Raw genomic sequence first — 23,613 nt, forward strand, 5'->3', positions numbered from 1 at the left:
GCGGTTTGAGTTGTGTAGTCCCGGAGCGGCGTGTGTCGGAACCCCGAGTGAAATGAGCCAGAAGGGAGATCGGTCGAGCGTCTGTGGTCTCAAGTGGAGAACTCCATAACAGCCCTACGGTTGAGTCGTGTAGTCCCGGATCGGCGTACGACTAAGACCCCGAGCCACGCTACGTCAAGCCGAGCAGCCACACACCACGACAGACCAACCTACGCGGAAACGTCAAGGACGATAAGCCAAAGGGTGAAGCTAGGGCGGAACGTTCGTTTGCACTAGGCGTAGAAGCGAAGTGAAGCGCTCGGCAGCATCCTTGCGTAACTTGGACTGCCAGCGCGATCTGAGTGGAACTCTAGTGGGACCATCCGGGACAGAGCAAGGGACAGACGGTGGTGCATTGAGAGGAGACACTCCTGGAGATCGCGACCTCTGTTCACCCTAGTCTGAGAACGGTGACGCTTCTCTAAACCCGCGCAGCTGAACTCTTGGCGAGTTTAAGACGCTACGAGTAGGGGTCGATTTAACACCGCCGAGACGAGCAACGCCAAGCATCTTCAGGGAGCCTCAGGGATCTTCAGGGAGCTGCAGAGATCGTCGAGGGAGCTACAGAACCGGAGCACTCCGTCAGCACTCCCCGACACCAAATCATCAAGGCGACCAGGAATCGTCGACGGCCACGAGTGGCCATACCAAGATCACTGTACTATCACACCCGCAATAAACCCACTAAGAACCCGTGAATTCTGTGCTTTCTCACTGATCTACTGGGCGGTCACGTTTATATAAATTTGGTGGGACGAACACACAACTATACTGAGCTAGCCGCACGAATCTCGTAGCGAGTAGACCTAAATAATCAGTTCGTTACAATGGCTATATCGACTTGGCTAGTGACCCTGATCAATAATATATATACTTTATAGGGTCGGAAATGCTTCCTTCTAGCTGTTACATACTTTTGCACGTTACATACCTTTTACTCTACGAGTAACGGGTATAAATATTAAATCTGACAAGAAATGGAATGGGGTAAATTCCTAGTTTTACACTTCATTTTTAGCGAAACTTAAGGGCGGTGGTTGCGCACCGCAATTTTAAAAGGTAGTCCCGTCGGCAGTAAACTCTTTCCTACTTTGATAGTACGTGCCAGTAAAGACAGACTAGAAGCCGAACCATCAGGCAGCCGACGGGACTACCTCGTATAGTTGAATTCGGGAAAAGACCGTTTGCGATGACTTTTTTAGTCAATTGGTGCTTTACTAAGTCTTCCAGTGGGAGTGACCTATGTATCTTTCATTGATGTTCGGTAACAGTGCCTCTCACGAACAGCTCAACGTAAAGCAGTTAACAGAAACCAAAACGAAAGATAACGAAGTCTGCTGCGCACAGAAAGAACGAAGGGGTATGCAATTTTTCGGTTGTTCTCGGGAGTAGAGCGTAAGGAAAAAAACGGTCAACAGTTATTTGCATGCTTTGGTACTAATTTATAAATCTAGTGTACAGTGGGGTGCAAAACTGAGTACATGCTTGCCACTATTGACTTTGGGTACGCATTAAAAAGTTTTTTGTAAAGGAAATTTTCCAAATTTTTCAACAACACTTCGGTTACATTTTCCGTGTTGCACTGTGTAGTGGATATACATATTTTTTTATATTTATTATACCCGTTACTCGTAGAGTAAAAGGGTATACTAGATTCGTGCAAAAGTATGTAACAGCTAGAAGAAAGCGTTTCCGACCCCATAAAGTATATATATTCTTGATCAGGGTCACTAGCCGAGTCGATCTAGCCATGTCCGTCTGTCCGTCTGTCTGTCTGTCCGTCTGTCCGTCTGTATGAACGCTGAGATCTCAGAAACTACAAAAGCTAGAAGGTTGAGATTTCCCACACATATTCTTTGGCTTCCTACGCAGCGCAAGTTTATTTTAGCCGAGTCGCTCACTAACGATTTTAAAATGGGTCCTGCGCCCACATCTTTAAAGATTTCCGAGAAGTATAAATGCAATTTTGTTGTGTATATTTATACCTATCGAAATGTAGAAGACATTTTTCAAAGTTATACGCATTCAAAAATTATATATCTATCTCCCTCGCACTCCCTTTAGCTGAGTTACGATTATTAGTCGGGACACCAACCCGACACAGCGTTCGCACTCCCTTTAGCTGAGTGACGGGTATTAGATAGTCGGGACAACAACCCGACTATAGCGTTCTCTCTTGTTTTTATTTATATTTGTACTTCTATTAGGCAACAAAATCATAACTGTATTTTTTATTAATGGTTTAGGTTACAGAAGGATAATAGATCATCTGACTTGGATGAGGAAAATATTGGATGGACAATAATTAACGAAGAGGTTGATGTGGTAGCCCCCATGGTTATACTTCATATCAAAAAACTTGGTATCGAACATTTACAGCTGCCCGATATTAAAGAAAACATTTGCATAGTAAGTATCAAGTCATTTGTACATATGTACATATACCCGTTACTTTTTAGAGTAAAAGGGTATATTGAATTCGGGCCAAAGTATGTAACAGGTAGAAAAAAACGTATCCGACCCTATAAAGTATACATTCTTGATCAGGATTACTAGTCGTGTCGATCTAGCCATGTTCGTCTGACCGTCTGTCTGTCCGTGGGAACGCTGAGATCTTAGAAACTATAAGAGCTACAAAGTTGGTGTTGTGGATTTAGCTTTCTTATCTTCCTATTCAGCGCAAGTTTATCATGAAAATGGGCCACGCCCACTCTAACGCCAACAAACGCTCTTAACGCAAAAACCTGTCTAGCGCCTACATTTCCGCTTTAAAAGGAGTGGTACCAAACTGTTTATAGATGGCGTAGTACAATTTTGTACTTGGCGATGGCGCCATCTAGCATAATGCTTTGGAACCGCTGACAAAGCAAGGCAGAAATTCTGCTGGTGCTGGAAAAAGGCTGCCAGCTCTAAAAGACCGCCGAATTCAAATTGATTATTATTTGTCTTTTATGATATATATGATATAATTCCCAAAATGTTAATTCAAAATCTAAATTATTTTAAAAGGGTCGCGCGAAACATACAAGAAGGCATATTTGTTTTAAAGATTTTTAGATAAGTAACGGGTATTTAGTAGTCGAGGCATTCGACTATAAGTAGCATGTTTATGCGGGTTCTGGATACAAAAGTGGAGGAGGAGGTAATTAATTAGGCTAATTAGGGTAATAAATCAGGACAATGTGACAGGTGTGGGGGGTAATTAAAGTTAATAGGTGCGTGACGAGTGATCGTTAATTATGGTCCACAATAGTTATATCCAGCTTTTGTATCTAGGATTTGTATTCAGGAATCAGATCCAAAAATTCGGTCCAGAAATCGGGAGTCTAATTAAACGGGGAGAAGTTACTGGGGTGTGACGGGCGATCGTTATTTAGGGTGATAAGAAATTCGGTCCAGAAATCGGGAGTCTAATTAAACGGGGGAGAAATTACTGGGGTGTGACGGGTGATCATAGCGTCATATCTAGGAAATGGGGTGAAAAGAGGGGAGGCATTCTGCTTAAGTGGTTGACGAGTAGGTTAACGGGATCGAACGTGGGAGAAGTTAGAAAAATAGGGTGAAACGAGGGGATGGAATCTAGTTAAGCGGGTGAGAAGTTACTGGGGTGTGACGGGTGTCCTTTGCTTATCTGGCTTATCCTAGTTAAACGGGGAGAAGTTAGTGGGGTGTGACAGGTGATCATAGCGTCATATGTAGTGGATACGAGGGAATTTAGTTAAGGGGGGCAAAAGTTACTGGGGTGTGACGGGTGTGGGGGTGTTTATATCTGGAAATGGGGTGAAACGAGGGGAAGAAACATCTAAATGTCACGGGCTCTTGACATGTTCACACGTGTACGGGGTCACTTAATTACCATACTAGAATGGGATGGTGGGGTCAGACAGACAAACAAGTTGTTGAGAGCCAGCGACACAAACACCCTTGAATAGGGGATCCCTTAGCTTGCCACTGAGAAGCAAACATTCACCCCGAACAAAAAGAATATGTAAATTTACATTTAGCTCACGTTTGTTTGGAATTTTGTAACAGGCTTTTCTTATACACTAAATATGAAGACAAAAGTTTTAAGGCTCCATCTAAAATATATGAAAGAGTTCTTAATATAGTCCCCAAATCACAAACTTTAATTAGGGAAAAGGTGGTGTTTTCTTACTTACTTACTTAGATTTAAAAATACGACGGGAGGGAAACCTATATGATAATATGGTGTGATCAGAGTGGCAACAGGTTGTTGTTAGCAAGCGCCACTACAAGAGTGACCTTTTAATTAGCATAAGCACTAGAAAATATCACGTGCCTTTAATTAGTATGACCAAGAACAACCTTGAACAGGGATCCCTTTGCTTGGCATTGAAAACATATTTCGAATTTTTATACCCGTTACTCGTAGAGTAAAAGGGTATACTAGATTCGTGCAAAAGTATGTAACAGGTAGAAGGAAGCGTTTCCGACCCTATAAACTATATTTATTCTTGATCAGGATCACTAGCCGAGTCGATCTAGCCATGTCCGTCTGTCCGTCTGTCTGTCCGTCTGTCCGTCTGTCCGTCTGTCTGTCTGTATGAACGCTGAGATCTCGGAAAGTATAAAAGCCAGAAGATTGACATTTTGCATGCCGATTCTAGGAGTTCCTACGCAGCGCAAGTTTGTTTCAAAAGGGTGCCACGCCCCCTCTAACGCCCACAATCGCATATATACGATTTTAAAAATTTCAATATTTCGGAAAAGTAAAAATGCAGTTTTATGGTGTTCATCAATACCTATCGAAATGTAGATAGGAACATTCGTTAAAAAGTTACGGCGGATTAAAGTATTTATCTCCATCTCCTTCGCACTTTCTTTAGCTGAGTAACGGGTATCTGATAGTCGGGGCACCCGACTATAGCGTTCTCTCTTGTTATACCCGTTACTCGTAGAGTAAAAGGGTATACTAAATTCGTGCAAAAGTATGTAACAGCTAAAAGGAAGCAATTCCGACCCCATAAAGTATATATACTCTTGATCAGGGTCACTAGCCGAGTCGATCTAGCCATGTCCGTCCGTCCGTCTGTCCGTCTGTCCGTCTGTCCGTCTGTCTGTCTGTCCGTCTGTATGAACGCTGAGATCTCAGAAACTACAAAAGCTAGAAGGTTGAGATTTCCCCCACATATTCTTTGGCTTCCTACGCAGCGCAAGTTTATTTTAGCCGAGCGCCACGCCCCCTCTAACGCCCACAATCGCCCACTAACGATTTTAAAATGGGTCCTGCGCCCACATCTTTAAAGATTTCCGAAAAGTATAAATGCAATTTTGTTGTGTATATTTATACCTATCGAAATGTAGAAGACTTTTTTCAAATCGGACCATTCATTAAAAAGTTATACGCAATCAAAAATTATATATCTATCTCCCTCGCACTCCCTTTAGCTGAGTTACGATTATTAGTCGGGACACCAACCCGACACAGCGTTCGCACTCCCTTTAGCTGAGTGACGGGTATTAGATAGTCGGGACAACAACCCGACTATAGCGTTCTCTCTTGTTTTAACTGAAATCAGCTGAAAACAAACACCCATCCCCAAACAAAAGAAGACAGAAATTTGAATTTAAAATATATTTTTTTTTTATTAATTTATTAATTTGCTTTTACAAATATATATAGATTTTTTTTTAAATTATTTATTTTATTTATCAATTTAATGTTAAGTTTATAATATTTTTTTATTATATCAATAGCTTCAATCCTAAGGTATGGTGCCTGGTGACATTGACAAGAATCCGGACCCTCTCTTACATCATCTTCGGCCCAGGGAAATGACAGCATATGAAATGACACCATATTTGGATTTTCTCTCACCGACTCTGTCCATCCTTTGGAGATTGGAGAAAATCATCTCCAGGGTTTGCCGATGCTCCTCAAAAATGAAGTAACCAAATTCTTCGAGGAATTCGGAAATTTGGCTGCAAACCTTGTTGTTTTTGGTATACATTTTTTAGTTGTTTGTTGTATATTTGAACAAGACCATTTCTCCAACTCCTCAGAAGATCGACGCAGTTTCGAAGTTTAGGACGCCACAGAACCTAGGTTAGGTTAGAAAGTTTTCTAGGACTCACAGGATACTTTAGGAAGTTCATCCAGAATTATGGCCTGATTTCGAAACCCTTGACTGACCTTACCAAAAATAAAGCTGAATTTGCTATTGGCCCTGATTAAGAGAGAACGCTATTGAATCTTTAAAGAAATACCTGACTTCCACCCCTATTTTTTATTAATTTATTAACTTGCTTTTACAAATATATATAGATTTTTTTTTAAATTATTTATTTTATTTATCAATTTAATGTTAAGTTTATAATATTTTTTTATTATATCAATAGCTTCAATCCTAAGGTATGGTGCCTGGTGACATTGACAAGAATCCGGACCCTCTCTTACATCATCTTCGGCCCAGGGAAATGACAGCATATGAAATGACACCATATTTGGATTTTCTCTCACCGACTCTGTCCATCCTTTGGAGATTGGAGAAAATCATCTCCAGGGTTTGCCGATGCTCCTCAAAAATGAAGTAACCAAATTCTTCGAGGAATTCGGAAATTTGGCTGCAAACCTTGTTGTTTTTGGTATACATTTTTTAGTTGTTTGTTGTATATTTGAACAAGACCATTTCTCCAACTCCTCAGAAGATCGACGCAGTTTCGAAGTTTAGGACGCCACAGAACCTAGGTTAGGTTAGAAAGTTTTCTAGGACTCACAGGATACTTTAGGAAGTTCATCCAGAATTATGGCCTGATTTCGAAACCCTTGACTGACCTTACCAAAAATAAAGCTGAATTTGCTATTGGCCCTGATTAAGAGAGAACGCTATTGAATCTTTAAAGAAATACCTGACTTCCACCCCTATTCTAGCAATTTACAACCCGAAGTACGACACCGAGGTACACACTGACGCCTCCATAGATGGGTTTAGCGCCGTGCTTTTGCAGAAATCAGCTGACGATGGCCAATTTCACCCAGTTTATTTTATGAGTAGGAAAACCACTGATGCTCAGCGTAAATATTCCAGCTACGAAATAGAGGTGCTAGCGATCATCGAAGCTATAACAAAGTTCAGAGTCTATCTACTTGGCATCCCTTTTAAGAATGTGACTGATTGCAATGCATTCACCAAGACGCTGGAAAAGCAAAGTCTGTGCACCAGAGTTGCACGTTGGGTAATGTTGCTTCAAGAGTACGACTACAAAGTCGAACACCGTTCAGGTACACGTATGAAGCACGTTGACGCTTTCTCTAGGTACCCAATAATGACAATCATAGACGACTCCATAGCACTTGGCTTTAAACAAGCTCAAGAAAAGGACGAACACTTGAAGACGATCTGCAAAATTATTGAAGACTCCAACTCACCCTACGACGACTATTTTCTCAAGTTCGGAATCCTATACAAGATAGTTAACGACGCAGAGCTTCTTGTTGTCCCCAGAGACATGGAAAGACAGATCATAGCAAGAGCACACGACCGAGGACATTCGATTCCTTTACGAAGTTCTGCTGGCTTTATCCTACAAAGTCTACGACCTCAAGCGAAGTCATTACAAAACTACGAGGACAAAGTAACGTGTTTGGCAACCCAGCTTGTATTATTTCGGATCGAGGTTCAGCTTTTACAGCCCAAGATTTTCTTCAATGTTGCGACGATGAAAATATAAAATCGGAAATAAAATATCCAATCGGAAAACAAAAAGACGTACAATTTGCGACGCAAACCAGCAAGGCCTTACAACGTTGGCGACATGGTAGCCATTAAGCGCACACAATTTGGCGGAGGTCTCAAATTAAAGCCGAAGTTTTTGAGTCCTTACCAAATCACGAAAGTCAAGCAAAACAACGCCTACGATGTCCAGAAAGTCGGCAGCTCAGACGGTCCAAAAATTTCTTCGACCTGTGCCGAATATCTCAAGCCATGGCCCACCCACGATGACAACGACGGAACATTCGAGGCGAATGTTTGATCAGAATGGCCGAATGTGGGAGTGATATTACTGAGGGAGTGGTATTACTAGAATAACCCTACCTATCCCTAACCATCCCTAAGACAACGACGAGCAGTAGCACATTCCAGAAGAAGACGAGTCAAAGAAGAAAAAGACGAAACCAACGACGATAGGACGAGAACGACGAGTAGGAGCAGTTTTTGACGAGATCTGATCCAAGGAAGACGAGTAGGAGCAGTATTTGACGAGATCTGATCCAAGGAAGACGTGCTTGCGTGAAGAGCAGAACGACGCGACGACGGTCTCAATTCTACTGACATTGTGACATCATTTAATCATTTAAATAAACACTTAAACTTATATTCTTTAAACTAATAAAAAACCCCACATATATGCCTTCCTGAATGTTTTTCCCGCGCCCCATTTTAAATAATTTACATTTTGCATTCACATATTCCAAATTAGAGTGACCAGCTTTTTTCAGCAGCAGCAGGAGTGTTGAACACGCGGCGACGGCGCCATCTATGGCACGGAATTGCTCCTGTTTGTACACAAAACTGTGGGCGGCACGGCGATTTTTGGGCGTTAGAGGGGGCGTGGCACCTTGATAAAATAAACTTGCGCTGCGTAGGAAGCCCAAGAATATGTGTGGAAAATCTCAACCTTCTAGCTTTTGTAGTTTCTGAGATCTCAGCGTTCATACAGACGGACAGACGGACATGGCTAGATCGACTCGGCTAGTGACCCTGATCAAGAATATATATACTTTATGGGGTCGGAAACGCTTCCTTCTAGCTGTTACATACTTTTGCACGAATACAATATACCCTTTTACTCTACGAGTAACGGGTAAAATGAAGAGTAATTAGGGAAACTACGCAAACTTCGCAGAAGAAATTAATATAATTAATATAAAGCCTTAATAAAAATAAAATGAAATAATATTTACAGCTAGTGGTAGGGAGTATACATCATTATGGTTAATTGAGGGGAGAAAGTGAGCAGTGCCTAGCAACCAGGTTGTTGACTACTCGGTTTCTAACAAATTTAGCCTTTGTCTAACTAAAACTTCTTAAAGAGGATGAATGCGATGAGGAAAAGCATGATCTTGAACGTTGATGCACTATGCTCAGTACAAACAAGTGGTTCTTACGACACCAAGCAATGCTTAATACGCGCGGAACCCTACACCGTTTTGGGCGAGTAAATGAAATCGCGGACAAAGAAAAATGCAATTTCACAATAGACAATTAAATAGTCATATTATAGAGTACTCTAAAAGGTTCATGCATTGCATAATTAGAGATACAATGATTTAAAACTTGAGGAATATAAATTCCTAATATACGTAATACCAAGCATCGGTGAACTAATGATGGTAAGATAGTTAGAAGTAGTCTACTACAGTAGGATGGCAGTATAAGGCTTGTATCCCAGTTAAGTCCTCGTAAGGCAAATATTAAAAAGTTTTTTGCACAGACGCAATCCGGTCTACATGCATCCCATATTTGGGACTCCAAACTGAAGCGCAGTACTTAAGAATTGGAAACAAACAAGGTCTTTGTGGCATAGGGATCATCGAATTCCTTCGACCACCTTTTGATAAATGCAAGCACGCCCCTTGCTTTATTTACCAAAGTAGTAATGTTATCAGAAAATTTAAGTTTAGGATCCATATAGACTCCAAGGTCGTCAGCATGCGTTATTCTATCTAACTCTCAACAGCTCAAAGTATAAGTTAAATAGTAAGGGCTGACAAGAAAAAGTTCATTATTTATGCACCATGTTTGAAATGCATTGAGATCGGATTGCAAAGACAAACTTTGTGCGGGGTCATTAAATTGCAGCCACAACTTAATGTCATATGCGTACGTAACTACACGTGAGTTTGTTAGGACTAGAGAGGGGGTAAAAGTGAAAAGTAACTGGAATTGAAAGTCTGGATTAGTAATATCAGCAGCAGCATAAGTTGGGAACAGCAACAAAACAACAATAAAAAATCAACAAACCAAAATCAAGTATATAACAACAAAAATCCACTATACAACAAACAACTAAGCAACAACAAACAAAAATCAACAAACAACAAAAATCAACTATATAAGGGGCTGTCCATATATTACGTAATCATCTAGGGGGGGGGGGGACCACCAAATGATTACTCTAGTGCAAATTATTTTTTTTTTGTATGAAGAATTGATTACATAGGGGGGGGGGGGGAAAAAGTCGCCGAAATTGTGATTACGTAATATATGGACAGCCCCTAACAACCAAAATCAACTATACAACAAAAATCAACTATATAAAAGAAAAATCAACTATACAACAAACAAAAATCAACTATATAACATAAAAAATCAACTATACAACAATCAAAAATCAACAAACAAAAATCAACAAACAAAAAATAACTATATAACAACAAAAATCAACTATACAACAATAAAAAATCAAATATACAACAAACAACTAAAAAATGTATACCAAAAACAACAAGGTTTGCAGCCAAATTTCCGAATTCCTCGAAGAATTTGGTTACTTCATTTTTAAGGAGCATCGGCAAACCCTGGAGATGATTTTCTCCAATCTCCAAAGGATGGACAGAGTCGGTGAGAGAAAATCCAAATATGGTGTCATTTCATATGCTGTCATTTCCCTGGGCCGAAGATGATGTAAGAGAGGATCCGGATTCTTGTCAATGTCACCAGGCACCATACCTTAGGATTGAAGCTATTGATATAATAAAAAAATATTATAAACATTAAATTGATAAATAAAATAAATAATTAAAATAAAACCAATATATATTTGTAAAAGCGAATTAATAAATTAATAAAATAAAAATATATTTTTAATTCAAACTAATATCTTCTTTTGTTTGGGGATGGGTGTTTGCTTTCAGCTGATTTCAGTTTACAAAATTCGAAATATGTTTTCAATGCCAAGCATACTAATTAACAGCACGTGATATTTTCTAGTGCTTATGCTAATTAAAAGGTCACTCTTGTAGTGGCGCTTGCTAACAACAACCTGTTGCCACTCTGATCACACCATATTGTCATAGTGTATAAGAAAAGCCTGTTACAAAATTCCTAACAAACGTGAGCTAAATGTAAATTTACATATTCTTTTTGTTCCGGGTGGATGTTTGCTTCTCAGTGGCAAGCTAAGGGATCCCCTATTCAAGGGTGTTTGTGTCGCTTGCTCTCAACAACTTGTTTGTCTGTCTGACCCCACCATCCCATTCTAGTATGGTAATTAAGTGACCCCGTCCACGTGTGAACCTGTCAAGAGCCCGTGACATTTAGAGGTTATGGTTTTTATATGATCGCCACACCACACCCCATTTCCAGATATAAACACCCCCACACCCGTCACACCCTAGTAACTTCTCCCCCGCTATGATCACCTGTCACACCCCACTAACTTCTCCCCGATTAATTAGATTATCCTAGATAAGGAAAGGACACCCCCGCTTAACTAGATTCCTTCGTATCCACTACATATGACGCTATGATAACCTGATTTTTGGACCGAATTTCTTATCACCCTAATTAACGATCGGCCGTCACACCCCAAAAACTTCTCCCCGTTTAATTAGACTCCCGATTTCTGGACCGAATTTTTGGATCTGATTCCTGAATACGGATCCTAGATACAAAAGCTGGATATAACTATTGTGGACCCTAATTAACGATCACTCGTCACGCACCCATTAACTTCAATTACCCCCCACACCTGTCACATTGTCCTGATTTATTTCCATAATTACCCTAATTAGCATAATTAAATTAAAAAATATTATAAACATTAAATTGATAAATAAAATAAATAATTAAAATAAAATCAATATATATTTGTAAAAGCGAATTAATAAATTAATAAAATAAAAATATATTTTTAATTCAAACTAATATCTTCTTTTGTTTGGGGATGGGTGTTTGCTTTCAGCTGATTTCAGTTTACAAAATTCGAAATATGTTTTCAATGCCAAGCATACTAATTAACAGCACGTGATATTTTCTAGTGCTTATGCTAATTAAAAGGTCACTCTTGTAGTGGCGCTTGCTAACAACAACCTGTTGCCACTCTGATCACACCATATTGTCATAGTGTATAAGAAAAGCCTGTTACAAAATTCCTAACAAACGTGAGCTAAATGTAAATTTACATATTCTTTTTGTTCCGGGTGGATGTTTGCTTCTCAGTGGCAAGCTAAGGGATCCCCTATTCAAGGGTGTTTGTGTCGCTTGCTCTCAACAACTTGTTTGTCTGTCTGACCCCACCATCCCATTCTAGTATGGTAATTAAGTGACCCCGTCCACGTGTGAACCTGTCAAGAGCCCGTGACATTTAGAGGTTATGGTTTTTATATGATCGCCACACCACACCCCATTTCCAGATATAAACACCCCCACACCCGTCACACCCTAGTAACTTCTCCCCCGCTATGATCACCTGTCACACCCCACTAACTTCTCCCCGATTAATTAGATTATCCTAGATAAGGAAAGGACACCCCCGCTTAACTAGATTCCTTCGTATCCACTACATATGACGCTATGATAACCTGATTTTTGGACCGAATTTCTTATCACCCTAATTAACGATCGGCCGTCACACCCCAAAAACTTCTCCCCGTTTAATTAGACTCCCGATTTCTGGACCGAATTTTTGGATCTGATTCCTGAATACAGATCCTAGATACAAAAGCTGGATATAACTATTGTGGACCCTAATTAACGATCACTCGTCACGCACCCATTAACTTCAATTACCCCCCACACCTGTCACATTGTCCTGATTTATTTCCATAATTACCCTAATTAGCATAATTAATTACCTTCCCCTCCACTTTTGTATCCAGCTTTTGTATCCAGAACCCGCATAAACATACTTCTACAATAGCAATCTTACTTGTTAAAACTAAATAACGTAAAATTAAATTTTTCTTAGAAACCTCTCTTTATTACATATGAGGCTGGTCTTAACCTCACCAATGGGATAGTATATAATCTTTTTGGTATAGCTCGACATGGTAATGCCTTTATGACGTATCAAAGGAAGTCATTTTTGAGCCGATTTTACATAAACATTAATGAGTTACAGGTAAGCTTTTTATGTTCCGGATATACTTTATCTCAAATAACATCAGTTTTCAAAAAAAATCGATGAAATACACCATGAAGGAAACCTTTGTATCCCGGTAAGGTACGTTTTCCTGATTAAGAAAAGGGCACTTACATATTTTTTAAGGAACCAATATCCGAAGCATATCCGACCCCATAAAGTATATATATTCTTGATTAGGGGCACTAGCCGAGTCGATCTAGCCATGTCCGTCTGTCTATCTGTATGAACGAGAGATCTCGGAAACTACAAAAGCTAGAAGGTTGAGATTTTCCACATATCCTCCTACGCAATCGCCCACTAACGTTTTTAAAATGTGTCTGGTGCCCACACCTTTAAAGATTTCCGAGAAGTATATCAAATAAAAACACCTCTCAACGAGGTAAAAAACTAGCGACGATCGCACCTTCAACATACAAAAGTTCTGATATCAACATTTGTGACGAAAAATTATTACACTCGTCATTAAATAGACTTTCAAATATTTTCTCATTATTCTCATTATTAATTATTTTGGCTATAACTTTTGAACGGAGCGTTGGATTTTGACAAATGACCCCTCATTCGACGGGTATTTTTAAAAGGAAGACTCGAGTTATAAATTAAACAAAGTGCTAAAACGATTTTTAGACTAAAAAATTGTTTCCATTAAAAAAATTGTAAGTGGGTAAGAATTTTTCAACTGCGCATATGAAATATTAGATTTTCGTCAAACTCGGGTACTTTGAAGAGTTTGCCTTGGTTATCATCTATATTATATGCGCAGTTGAGAAATTCTTACCCAAGTGCTCTTTTCTTAATCAGAAAACAATCCATCACCAATCATCACCTGTTTAGCAGTGAATCATTTCCAAATATTTAGCTCCAAGCAGTTCATTCACCAGTGAATATGTATGAAAAATAGCGATGATTTTAGCATGAGCATGTCCTAGGGGCTCATCACTGCACGAAACTGGGGCTTATTCATCACCTGTTTATCACCCATTTCCAGCAATTGTTTACTGCTCCGTTTTCATCACCTATTCACTGCCCATTTTCATCCCTTATTCACTGCCTATTTTCATACCTATTCACTATATATTCACTATTTATTAGGTTTATTTTTTATACCCTTTACTCGTAGAGTGAAAGGGTATATTGTATTCGTGCAAAAAAGAAAGAAAGAATTTTCGACCCTTTTAAGTATATATATTCTTGATCAGGGTCACTAGCTGAGTCGATCTAGCCATGTCCGTCTGTCCGTCTGTCCGTCTGTATGAACGCTGAGATCTCGGAAACTACAAAAGCGAGAAGGTTGAGATTTTCCACATATATTCTTGGGCTTCCTACGCAGCGGCTATTACAAGGTTATTACAGCCGTCGCCACGCCCCCTCTAACGCCTACAATCGCCCTCTATTTTAAAATGTCTCTGGCGCCCACACCCTTAAAGATTTGCGATAAGTATGAATGCAATTTTGTTGTGTATATTTATACCTATAAAAATATAGAAGACATTTTTTAAATCGGACCATTCATTAAAAAAATATGCACAATCAAATAAATTCATATATCCATCTCCCCCGCACTGATTGTCGGGTATTAGATAGTCGGGACACCAACCTTACTATAGCTTTTTTCTTGTTATACCCGTTACTCGTAGAGTAAAAGGGTATACTAGATTCGTGCAAAAGTATGTAACAGCTAGAAGGAAGCAATTCCGACCCCATAAAGTATATATACTCTTGATCAGGGTCACTAGCCGAGTCGATCTAGCCATGTCCGTCCGTCCGTCTGTCCGTCTGTCCGTCTGTCCGTCTGTCCGTCTGTCCGTCTGTCCGTCTGTCCGTCTGTCCGTCTGTCTGTCTGTCCGTCTGTATGAACGCTGAGATCTCAGAAACTACAAAAGCTAGAAGGTTGAGATTTCCCCCACATATTCTTTGGCTTCCTACGCAGCGCAAGTTTATTTTAGCCGAGCGCCACGCCCCCTCTAACGCCCACAATCGCCCACTAACGATTTTAAAATGGGTCCTGCGCCCACATCTTTAAAGATTTCCGAAAAGTATAAATGCAATTTTGTTGTGTATATTTATACCTATCGAAATGTAGAAGACTTTTTTCAAATCGGACCATTCATTAAAAAGTTATACGCAATCAAAAATTATATATCTATCTCCCTCGCACTCCCTTTAGCTGAGTTACGATTATTAGTCGGGACACCAACCCGACACAGCGTTCGCACTCCCTTTAGCTGAGTGACGGGTATTAGATAGTCGGGACAACAACCCGACTATAGCGTTCTCTCTTGTTTTCATTTAATTTTCCTACATCATTTTTACACCCGTTACTCGTACAGTACCATTTTACTGTATTTGTGCAAAAGCATGTAACAGCTAGAAGGAAGCATTTCTGACCCTTTTAATACGTTTGCCTTAGTGTTAGTGGCGTTACTACGCCTGGTCACAGAATATGTGTATCGGATGATTGGGTAGTATACAGCACATAAACTGTCTATTGGTTCGGTGTCGCACCCAGCACTTGGAACTAGGTGGTCGTCGGGGAGTGGAGCGCAAAATGAGGATCTGAAGACACAGCGACAGCCTGTTGATTGCGATGGTAGATGAGTAACAGACAGTGGTATTCTGACATTGATACTGATTTTATTAAACAAACTTACATTTATAGGTACAAAGTATTTACGTTAACAAAGTATGTAAAAAGAAAAAATTAAATTAAAGCTATTCTTCATAACTCGCAGTGGGTCAAATGTATTCCTCTATTTCCGAATCTTCGTATTTTCGCTGTTGAATTTCAGTATTGGCAGCAAGTGTTATGATATATGATTCTTTGTTCGACATTTGTAGAAGCTATAATAATTATATTATGTAGGTCGATGAGTCGTAAAACTCCCCACAAATCTCGTGGCAGGAGAGCCCTTAGTAACAGCGAAGGCAGCAAGATTGCGGGAGAAATCCAAGGGCGTCCAGGTCCACTGGTAAATACTGGATCTAGGACACAGCCAAAGCGGAGAGACCGTGAATAAACGGTACCGCGACGGACCTTGGACCCTGGCCGCAAAAGGGCAATGAAGTCGAACGGTAAATCTGCGGACTTTGGACCAGCAAAAAGAGGATGCACCGTGCACTTACAAGATATCTGCGAACCTGGGATCCGATGCGTGCCGTGTGCAAAGAGAACTAACGGGACACACTTGCCGTGCGCAGAAAGGGAAATAACAGGACACCGCCGCTGCCTATAAAAGGGACGGCGCAGGCGCAGCTCGAGACAGTCAACCAAGATAGGCGAGCGAAAGTATACATGCGACAAGTTACCAACAGATGAAGAATACAAGTGTGAGGATTTAATCGACTGTGTGGCCGTGAGAGTACCGTTACAACCGAGTGCTCTACACGCAGATCAAGATACCACAGTCAAGACACTAGGACAAGGCTAAGATTGCAACGGTGGGATCTGCAGGACGTAGAGATTGGATCAGGACGAGAACAGGACGAGAGAAGGACGACCTACCGGCAAGGTGAGCCCGGATCAAGAGTTTGTGCCAGGCGTTACGGGGTTACGGTGACTGGCAACAAGGCTGAATCCTCGGATTTGACCTGTAGGGACACTTGTTTCTCAGGCTAGAGCAAAAGTGAGCCGAAGTGATTTTGAGCCGAGGAAGACCCGACGCCGACCATGCGAGCCGCAGCAACCAGCTGATGAAGAAACCAATACTAGCGAAAGTCAAAACTGACTCAATCGGATATCTGGTATTTTCTTGGGTCACGGGCAGTCACGCAATACAAATTTTCTGGTACGAACAAACAATATCTCCGAGCAAGTCATTCAGTAAAAACATTTCGTCACGTCTGGCGCCCAAGCGTGATTGTCCGGACCAAAAAAGCAAGCAGGAGGCGAAGCGGATGGCATCCCCGAGTACAGAACTGGTTCGAAGGAAGGGGGCAAGACGATACAGCGTATCGTAACCCGGAGCAGGCGTACAGGTAGAGGTTCCGCCGCTAGAGCGCGAACGTGAACGAACGTAGTAGCGGAGTTGCCAGAGGGAGGAAATAAAAGCGGTGGATTTCTACGAGGATTTGCGCGGATACTCAAACTCCTTCCGGAGGCGAGGATCAGCGGCCGAGGAGAAGGAATCGTCAAGGAGCAAAGAGATGGGGAACAAGGACGGCGCTGGGAGGATTTATACGCGGCGGTCCAGATGGTGATGCGTACAACGCTGAAACTGGCTACGCTGCGATCCGACCGGTGGCCAACGGCAGAAGAAAGGCATCAGGAAGGGTTAGACGCGGTCGTCGAGATAATGATGCATTTAAAGCTGAGACTGCACCGCTGCGCCCGTTTTTCTCCCGGAGCGGAGGACGGGGACAAGAACGAGGAGGCTGAGATGCGTCGACGGAGTGCGCCCGGGAAGGGAAAGCACCATATTCATCAATTTTGCGAACGAAAGGGGGAGAAATGTCGAGGCAGAAGAGCCACTTGCAACAGTTTAGGCAGGGAGAGTGCGGCAGAGTTCAAGGGCATCCAGATAAATACTGGACCTTAAAGCCGGCCAAAGCGGAGATACCGTGAAATAACGGTGCAGCGCCGGACCTGGGACCTTTGCCGCCAAAGGGAAAAAAAGTCGAATCGTGAAGTAACGGGACATGTGCGGATCTTGGACCCGATGCGTGCCGTGTGCAAATGGATCTAACGGGACATACTTGAACATTGGACTCTAGAGAGCCGTGTGCAAATGGGACATAACGGGACCGCCGCACAGTGGCCGATTTGGCTGTTTTAGCTTAATAAATGGAATATCATAAAAAATAACGATCATTTTACCAAGTTTGAAATTTTTATGGAATGTCAACCCAAAAAGGAATAAAATTTAGCACTTAAAAAAAAAAATTTTTTTATTTTTTATTTTTAAATAAAAAATTTTTTTTTAGTTTTTTTTTTTAAGTGAGTGTTTATTTTGTTTTTAAAGATGTTATTTAAACCTATTTCAATTTTCCGATTCTGAATCGGAATTTTCTTGTTGTATATTGTAGTCCAAAAGTAAATTTTGACCTTCAATATCAAAAGAAACTTGTTTGCTCGAGTTATTGGCCGAACTTTTGCTTAAACAAAAATTTTTAACGGTGCAATGTACAAAATTCAAATCCGTTTCAGAACATTTAGATTTGTCTAGAAAATTCTCATAAATATGCTCAACTAGTGCAGTATTCTTCTTCGTGGCGTCTGTTTCCCCATGCCATACTGCAAAAAGTGCTTGTTTGCTGACCGACATGATTGCTGAAAATATTCCAAACTTTAGCAGGGGCACGTAAGGGCAGCTGATCTTGAATAATTTACACACTGGACGAACCATAGTTTACCACAGATATTCTCTTTTTGCGGGCCGGGGCGAGCTTCACAAAGTTTTAGTCTACAGAAGTTGAAGTTTTCTTTCAAAAAGCGGGCTACAAACATAGGTGGATTTGAACTAATACTACGAATACAACATCTACTCACAGGACACAAAACATTCATTTTATTTTACTACATACCTTGAACTTTAAGAAAATGGGGAACTTGTTTCAAAACAGTTGAAATCCAACAAAATGTCGCAATTATAAAAATAGGTGCATCAATCAAGCTATGCGCTTTGAGAAGTTAAGTGACACCATATGTTAACTTTGAGGGCTAACAGCTGATCTAGTTTATCGAAATTTTCAGAGTTACCATTTTTTTTTCGATATATAACTATTTTACTATCGGTAGAAAAAAAATTTTTTTTATTTTTTACACTTTGAAATTTTCTTAATCTTAAGCTAAAACAGCCAAATCGGCCACTGTGCGCCGCAGCCTATAAAAGGGACGGCGCAGGCGCTGCTAGGGGCAGTCACGCAGGAGTACGCGTAGCAGGTAATGCAGCCAGGAGGCACGCAATGTGTCGGTTGGAAGACACGACGCTGTCAGCCGGAATACAAGGACAGTCAACCAAGATAGTATACGTGCGATAAGTTTACAAGGAGATTCAAGAATACAAGTGCGTGGCCGTGAGAGTACCGTTAGAACCGAGTGCTCTACACCCAGATCAAGATACCAGAGTCAAGACGATAATACAAGGCTGACATTGCAGCGGTGAGAACAGCAGGACAGAGTGATTGGATCAGGACAAGCGAAATACGAGTTACCGGCAAGGTGAGCGCGGATCAAGAATTTGTTCCAGGCGTCGGGGATACGGTGGACTTGCGATAAGTCTGAATCCTTGGGCCATTTGTTTCTCAGGCTAGTGCCAGAACGACCTCCGGGATTCCTGCGATACAGATGGTCTCACGATCATTCTGGCCAGACCTAGAAAGGAAGGTTGTGCGGACTTTCTGAGTCCTACAAGCCAGGTGGAACTGGAACGACGCCAGAGGAGCCAACGAGGAGCACGCAGGAGCTGGAGCCACGCTGATAGCCGGAGATCAGCGACGCCGACGAGGAGCGCCGCCGAGAACGCAACAGCCAGCTGACGATGAAACCAATTCCAGCGAAAAGCAAAACGGAATAGAGTTTTCCGATTTGACCCAATCTGATATCTTGCATCTTCTTGGGTCACGGGCAGTCACACAATACAAATACAAATTACTCAGTCAATGGTAGTGCGAGGAGGTGGGAATATGCAGTCGTCAAAGCTATAGGCTTCATCTAGCGACCATTTCATGTTCTGCTCATGACAGACAGAGAGACAGACTTTGCTTAATATTATTTTGTCGTTAGGATACAATAACAAGAAATTCTATTATTCTGTTTAAACTTTTTATTTAACAGTTCGAATACAACTTTTTGCTGAAAGTGATGGCAGTTGAAGTATTGGGAAAAGTTATTGGATCATTGCAGAATACTATTATTTACGCTGAGCTATCTGTAAATATTGTCAACTTTAAGCTTCACATGAAAGATTTCCGAATAATAAGATTCAGGTAAGTTCAAAATTTCTATAGTAAATAAATGTGTAAAGTACGAATATTAAATTATATTTACACGTTTATAAACGTTGGTTCAAAAAGACAAAAAAAAAACAAAAGACAACGCTAAAGTCGAGTGCCTCTAGTTGATAAGCGATGGGGATATGCAAGCTGCAACCGACATCTAGTCACCAAAAAGTGTATTGCTTAAAACCTTTTAATGAATGGTCCAGTTTAACACCTAAAAAGTTGTTGGCTATATGAGTATTAATAATACTAGTTTACAAATTATGTTTTTAAGTATACGTTGAACCGAACTGCTTTTGACTGTTTGATAGCTACGTAAACGCCGCGACTAGCTCAGAAAAGTTGTGTGTCCGATTAAGACAAATCGCAATGGCCTTGCAGGTCAAATCCAAAGATTCGGCCTTATCGAAAGTCCCCTGACTGCTTCCAAATGACTGCCCCGAGCTTCGGCGTTGTTTGTTACTATTAGCAAAGCATTTCTTACTATGGATACCCTTCAGCTCTGGCATCAGATTTCGGTGACAATTCATTAGGCCAAACGCTCGGCCGCTGTTGACTTTAAGCATGTTATGTTTTTAAGTATACGTTGAACCGAACTGCTTTTGACTGTTTGATAGCTACGTAAACGCCGCGACTAGCTCAGAAAAGTTGTGTGTCCGATTAAGACAAATCGCAATGGCCTTGCAGGTCAAATCCAAAGATTCGGCCTTATCGAAAGTCCCCTGACTGCTTCGAGTACTCCGATGAACTTCCGCGCGTGCTCCAAATAACTGCCCCGAGCTGCGGCGTTGTATGTTACTATTAGCAAAGCATTTCTTACTATGGATACCCTTCAGCTCTGGCATCAGATTTCGGTGACAATTCATTAGGCCAAACGCTCGGCCGCTGTTGACGTCACCAGAGCAGCGTCGACGTGCAAGAAAGAGAAGCCGATATTTATATATTGCACTCTGCCTGCACTCGATGTTAGCAGAGACAACTTTTGGCCTGTCCGCTATTCTCTTTTGCGATGAATCGTTATGTTCGGCTAAAAACCAAAATTTGACAGAACAAAATTTTTGCGACTCAGCGATATGTGTATTCCCTTACATTTTAGTGTCATTATTATTATTATATATATATATTATTATTATTATTATTATTAATTTCATTTTATAAACTTAACTTGAATTTATTTTAAACATACATTAACCTAATTTAATTATTAATTTATTTATTTAAATTGATTTTAAAATGGTCCATTTTGTATAGGTCAATTTGGTCCATTAATATTATTTTAAGTACTAAAATATTATAATATTTGTATAATTTTATAAATCATGTTGTGATTTTACTCAATAAAAAGTGTATACGTAGAAGCATTGGCACGCGCCAACAGCGAAGGTAAAACAAAAGAAGCGGGTAAAGTGGTACACAGAGAAAAAAAACTAAGAACATTGCACTCAAATCAAGAACATTCGTTCTTAAAAACCGGGTAAGCACAAATGTTCTCATTTCGAGTTGAATGTTCTCAACATCAGAACGAAATGGTGTTAGCTAATAATCCGACATTGAGTTCATTTCGTTCTTTTTTCAAGTTGATTTTGTCCTTAATTCAAGTACATTTTTAAATCAAATGGATACAAAAATAAGTTCATTTGTTATATTTTTAGAACATTTGGCTCTCAATTCTATAGCATTTTGAATTTAATTTTAGCTAAAGATAAGAGTCATTTAGGATCAAAAGTAATTTATATGTAATATTAAGGTAGTTGTCCAATTACCTTTTCCAAAAGTAACTTCATCCTACACCTTATAAAGGTGCGGAAGTTTATTAAAGGCTTAAGCCAGAAAAAAGTCTTTAAGTCTCAATATCTGACTTGGCCTTGGTTCATGAAGGGCTAGACCCAGTTGGGAATTATAAATAAGACGAAAAGGGCAAATCTAATGGTAAGGTCGTATTGGAGCAAAGGAAAATGGCCTAATGCGTGCTAGGTGTCAAACGAAAACATCCTAACGCTTTCTAGGAAATCCATAAAAATTAGAGAATAGAGTTTCGAATCACTTTAAGTTGAAATGCAACTTAATTTTTGTTCATTCTTTAGTCCTTTTTGTTCTCAAACTGAGAACATTTTGAGGGATTGTGGTTTTTGAGAACAAAATCGATTTGATTTAAGAACCCTGTGCTAAAATAATAACATTTCGTTCTTATTTCAAGAACATTCTAAGCTCAACTAGATTTTAAGAACCAATTTAACTTAATTCAAGCACATTTAGAACATTTTGAACTTGAAAAAGGCCTTTCTATTTTTAAGAACATTTTCAACTCAGATGAGAACGTCAGAATTCTCTCTGTGTAGTTCCCGAGATCTCTGCGTTCGTACGGACAGACAGACAGACGGACATGCTACATTACAAATTTGTGACAAGTGGCTAAACAGAAATAAAAGACATTGTTTTTTCTGGTTGGTTAAATTATTTCAGGTTGTCCTGGTGGACCACCCTCCCCTTAATGAGGACCGTGGTCCTCATGTCCGCTTCTACAGTTTTCTCCTCGCATAGCGGTGAAAGCTTGTTGCACAGCCTCTTGTTGGATTTTACTAGGATTTTGTCGCCAACCTTGAACACCCAATTTTGCCTAGAAGCATTTTCCCTAGTTCTCAGCTTTTCATGGGCCTGCCTTATTTTATCCTGTATTTCGGATTGTGGATCACTTGATTGTGTTACTACGACGTCAGTTGGCCTCTTGTCGATGACCGAAAGTTTGTTATATTTAGCTGTGGCCAGCAAAATTAGTTCCACGGTGTCGCTGATGCCTTTGTCTATTTTAAGGCATCTGGCAAGTTCTACCAGAGTGCTTTGGAAACGTTCCACTTATCCGTTTGAGACGCTGTGGAGGGGCGGTGCATTTGAGATGCTGACGCCAAAGTGATTTTCAAGCATGGCCAAAATAGTGTGCAAGTTTAATAACGGCTTATTGTCGTGTTTTGTGCAGCATTTCTGCCACCTGAGATGGAACTGACGTTTCGCCGAGCTCGTGCTTCCTTGGATGCCGGTCATATTTTGCCTTAGCGCAGGTTTTACAGTTAGCAACGATTTCACTCGCTAATTTGTTCATTTTTGGAAAGTAGTACTCTGAAAGTACTTGCTTAACGTTTTCCTGCGCTGACCTGTGGGCCCTATTATGCTCAGCTATGAGGACTTCTCGTCTCTCATCAACTGGCTGGGAATTGCCGGACCAATTCGTCCTGAATCATCGCTAGTGTGTGAAGATCGCGGTGAATGGCGTTTACGCCTTTTGGGACAATCACGTCCGAGAGCTTCTCGAGCAACGACTCTTTGTTTGTGAAGTCAATACTATGCCGTCTCTTGTTCCCAAAGAGCACGAAACTACGTTTAGAGGAAAAGCGCGCTTCCTCCAGAGTTATCTGGTTTTGAAAGCAGTTTAAAGGCTTATCCGTGGTTTCAATGGTGTGCGTGAGCGACATTTCACTGTGAATAGTGGTTGCACACGAGTAAGATTCTTCCTCTTCCACAACGTTAAGTTGT

General features: G+C 40.6%; 1 protein-coding gene across 1 annotated transcript in view; it reads left to right on the top strand.

Moving 5' to 3' along the window:
• The window catches only part of LOC138913486 (uncharacterized), a 116,754-nt gene that overhangs the window by 38,894 nt on the left and 54,247 nt on the right, over positions 1-23,613 (top strand). Inside the window, exons 2-4 of the mRNA XM_070217349.1 lie at positions 2,286-2,448; positions 12,973-13,125; positions 19,922-20,073. Coding sequence (XP_070073450.1) covers positions 2,374-2,448; positions 12,973-13,125; positions 19,922-20,073 — 380 coding nt within the window. The 5' untranslated portion in view covers positions 2,286-2,373. The remainder of the gene's footprint in view (positions 1-2,285; positions 2,449-12,972; positions 13,126-19,921; positions 20,074-23,613) is intronic.

This window comes from Drosophila takahashii, chromosome 3R (genome assembly GCF_030179915.1).
Source record: "Drosophila takahashii strain IR98-3 E-12201 chromosome 3R, DtakHiC1v2, whole genome shotgun sequence".
In the NCBI taxonomy this organism is placed as follows: Eukaryota; Metazoa; Arthropoda; class Insecta; order Diptera; family Drosophilidae; genus Drosophila; species Drosophila takahashii.